This window comes from Triticum dicoccoides, chromosome 2B (assembly GCF_002162155.2).
Source record: "Triticum dicoccoides isolate Atlit2015 ecotype Zavitan chromosome 2B, WEW_v2.0, whole genome shotgun sequence".
Taxonomy (NCBI): Eukaryota; Viridiplantae; Streptophyta; class Magnoliopsida; order Poales; family Poaceae; genus Triticum; species Triticum dicoccoides.
The window spans coordinates 801494259-801496362 of NC_041383.1; the positions used below are offsets into that span (position 1 = coordinate 801494259).

General features: G+C 53.7%; 1 protein-coding gene across 1 annotated transcript; it reads right to left on the minus strand.

The window, feature by feature from the left end:
- Positions 1-79: 79 nt before the first annotated feature.
- On the minus strand, positions 80-1758 carry LOC119368894. Its single transcript, XM_037634011.1, has 2 exons — positions 969-1758; positions 80-896 (listed from the first exon to the last, which is right to left on the minus strand). Exons 1-2 carry the CDS (start codon positions 1475-1477, stop codon positions 872-874), a joined length of 534 nt encoding a protein of 177 aa, XP_037489908.1. The 5' UTR covers positions 1478-1758; the 3' UTR covers positions 80-871.
- Positions 1759-2104: the final 346 nt, after the last annotated feature.

The window sequence follows — 2104 nt, forward strand, 5'->3', positions numbered from 1 at the left end:
CTCACGTGGGAAATTGCAACAAGGGAAGAGGTCGTTCAACGACTCATCCTCTATCCAATACATACAGAACAACAGGACATCATCACAATAACCCTTTAATCTAAGAGAATAAATGAATAATACTGAAGAAATGAATGGAAGGAGAACAGAACTATAAAGCTTTTATTAATCAATGAGTAGCCTGGTTCACTTCCCAAAAATAAATATGCAGTATTTCATTACACTTGATTACTGATTCGTCAAGGAGTTATTGTACCTTGACGCCTATTTCCCCAAACCGTATGTACCCATCGCTCGCAAAAGAAACCAATTTAAACCCTTTTCGAAAAATTTGTACTGTAGTAAGGTTGAAAAAAATGCATGTGTTATCCTGTAAGCACTTGAATTGGAAGGCAAAATGAAAGACAATTCAGTAGTGGATAATCTTACCTAGACATTTGTTGCATTTATCTATTCTTAAAAAATGGTGATAAAATTAAATGAATCTTCAGTGTTGGAGTTGATTATCGGTACTTGCTGTCTAAAAGCAGTACAAGCGCATTGCAGCGATAAAGTTGTTTCGGTTCTCAACCATTCTAGGTAACTCGGATCCACACATGAAATCTATAGCACACATCCTTCCCACACGCAAACATGAAATATAAGCAGCACGAGGCAAATCAAAACACGACGGGCTGCTAATTCTGAAACAATAAAATGAGCAGTGAACCAACCACCATGACAGTAAGTAGGAAAGAGTAAACCTTGAGCAGGCTAAAAAAGAAACAACATCGCTGGTTTACTGTTTCTTTTCCTCTGGATTCCTACCAGTGCCTAGCGTCAGTGTTATTTAGAAGGAATCATGACTCGAGGCGGGCGACAATAAGGCGAATCAAACTGCGCAGGACCAAAACAAACTGAAGCACACGGAATTAGAAAGGCGAATAAAGAACAGAGCGGAAGAAGAGGAGAAGAAGAGCACGGCAAACCTCAGCCAGCGGCACCCATGGAGCAAAGGAGACCCATGTGTACGACGAGCGCACTTGGCGGCGAACACGATCTTGGCCGTGTCGCCCGCGCGCAGGTGCTCCAGGCCCGACTTGAGCAGCCAGACGAAGAGGTCGGCGACGCCGTCGTAGAGGTTGCGGAAGGCCTCGTCAGAGTCGTAGCGCGCGAGCACGGCCTGCGCGTGCTCCGCCTCCTTCTCGCGCCGGGCCTTGACGGCCTCAGCCGCGGCGGCGGCAAGGCCGTCCACGCAGCGCCGCTTGCCGCTTGCCACTCTTGCCCCCGGGGCCGCCGCGGCGACGTCGTCCTGGTCCTTGCGCTCATCGCGGGGGTCGTGGAGGATACGATAGAGGATATCGGGGAGGTCCTTGAGGCATCCGAACTTGGCGAAACCGGCGAGGTTGGTGGCGAGCGTGCGCCGGTGGATGGCGTGCATCCAGAGAGCGGTGACGTAGAAGCCCTTCCTCTCCCCTTTCCTCTCTCTCCCTCTCATCTTCTTCCTTATCTCTCCCTCTCATCCTCTCTCTCTCTCTCCCGCAGATCTAATCGAGCGCCGCCCCCACCGCCACCCTTTGCCTATAGGTCGCCGCGGCCACCAGGGATGCTCGCCTCCATGCCCGCACCTCGGTCCCACGGGATCCGAGATGAGGAGGTTTGGGCGCCATTGACGCGGGAGGATGCACGAGCATGGAGGCGGCTAGGTCGATGGAGACGCGGGAGGTGGGCTCGCGAGATATTTTGCCAGTCCATCTCCTCTCTCCAACCGCATACAGAGGTGAGGCACGCAGGACGCGCACACGATGCATCAGTCAGCCAGGGGTCCACGCGAACGTGCCCCAGCCAACCCGGCGCAGTCCGCACAACCAACGACCATGACTCAATCCGCGCAGCTGACGAGCGGGACCAGCAGCAGGACCGGCCCACCTATCATCGCGATTGGAGAGACGCACACATGCACCGGCCGAGCCCTGCGCAGCTGCTCCCATAACGCACGACGCGGGCGCAGCGGACGAGGCAAGCAGCGTGCGTGCGAGCGACGGTCCCCAGGCATGTTTGACCCGAGAGAAGCATCGTGGGACGTGCAACCAGTTCAACCGACGAGCGGGGCCAGCAGCAGCAC

Bases quoted from the DNA above. Each gene is read 5' to 3' on its own strand.
- LOC119368894 (XM_037634011.1), bottom strand. From the start codon at position 1,477: ATGAGAGGGAGAGAGAGGAAAGGGGAGAGGAAGGGCTTCTACGTCACC. The intron at 897-968 runs GTTTGCCGTGCT...CGTGTGCTTCAG, and splicing joins CATGGGTGCCGCTGGCTGAG to TTTGTTTTGGTCCTGCGCAG.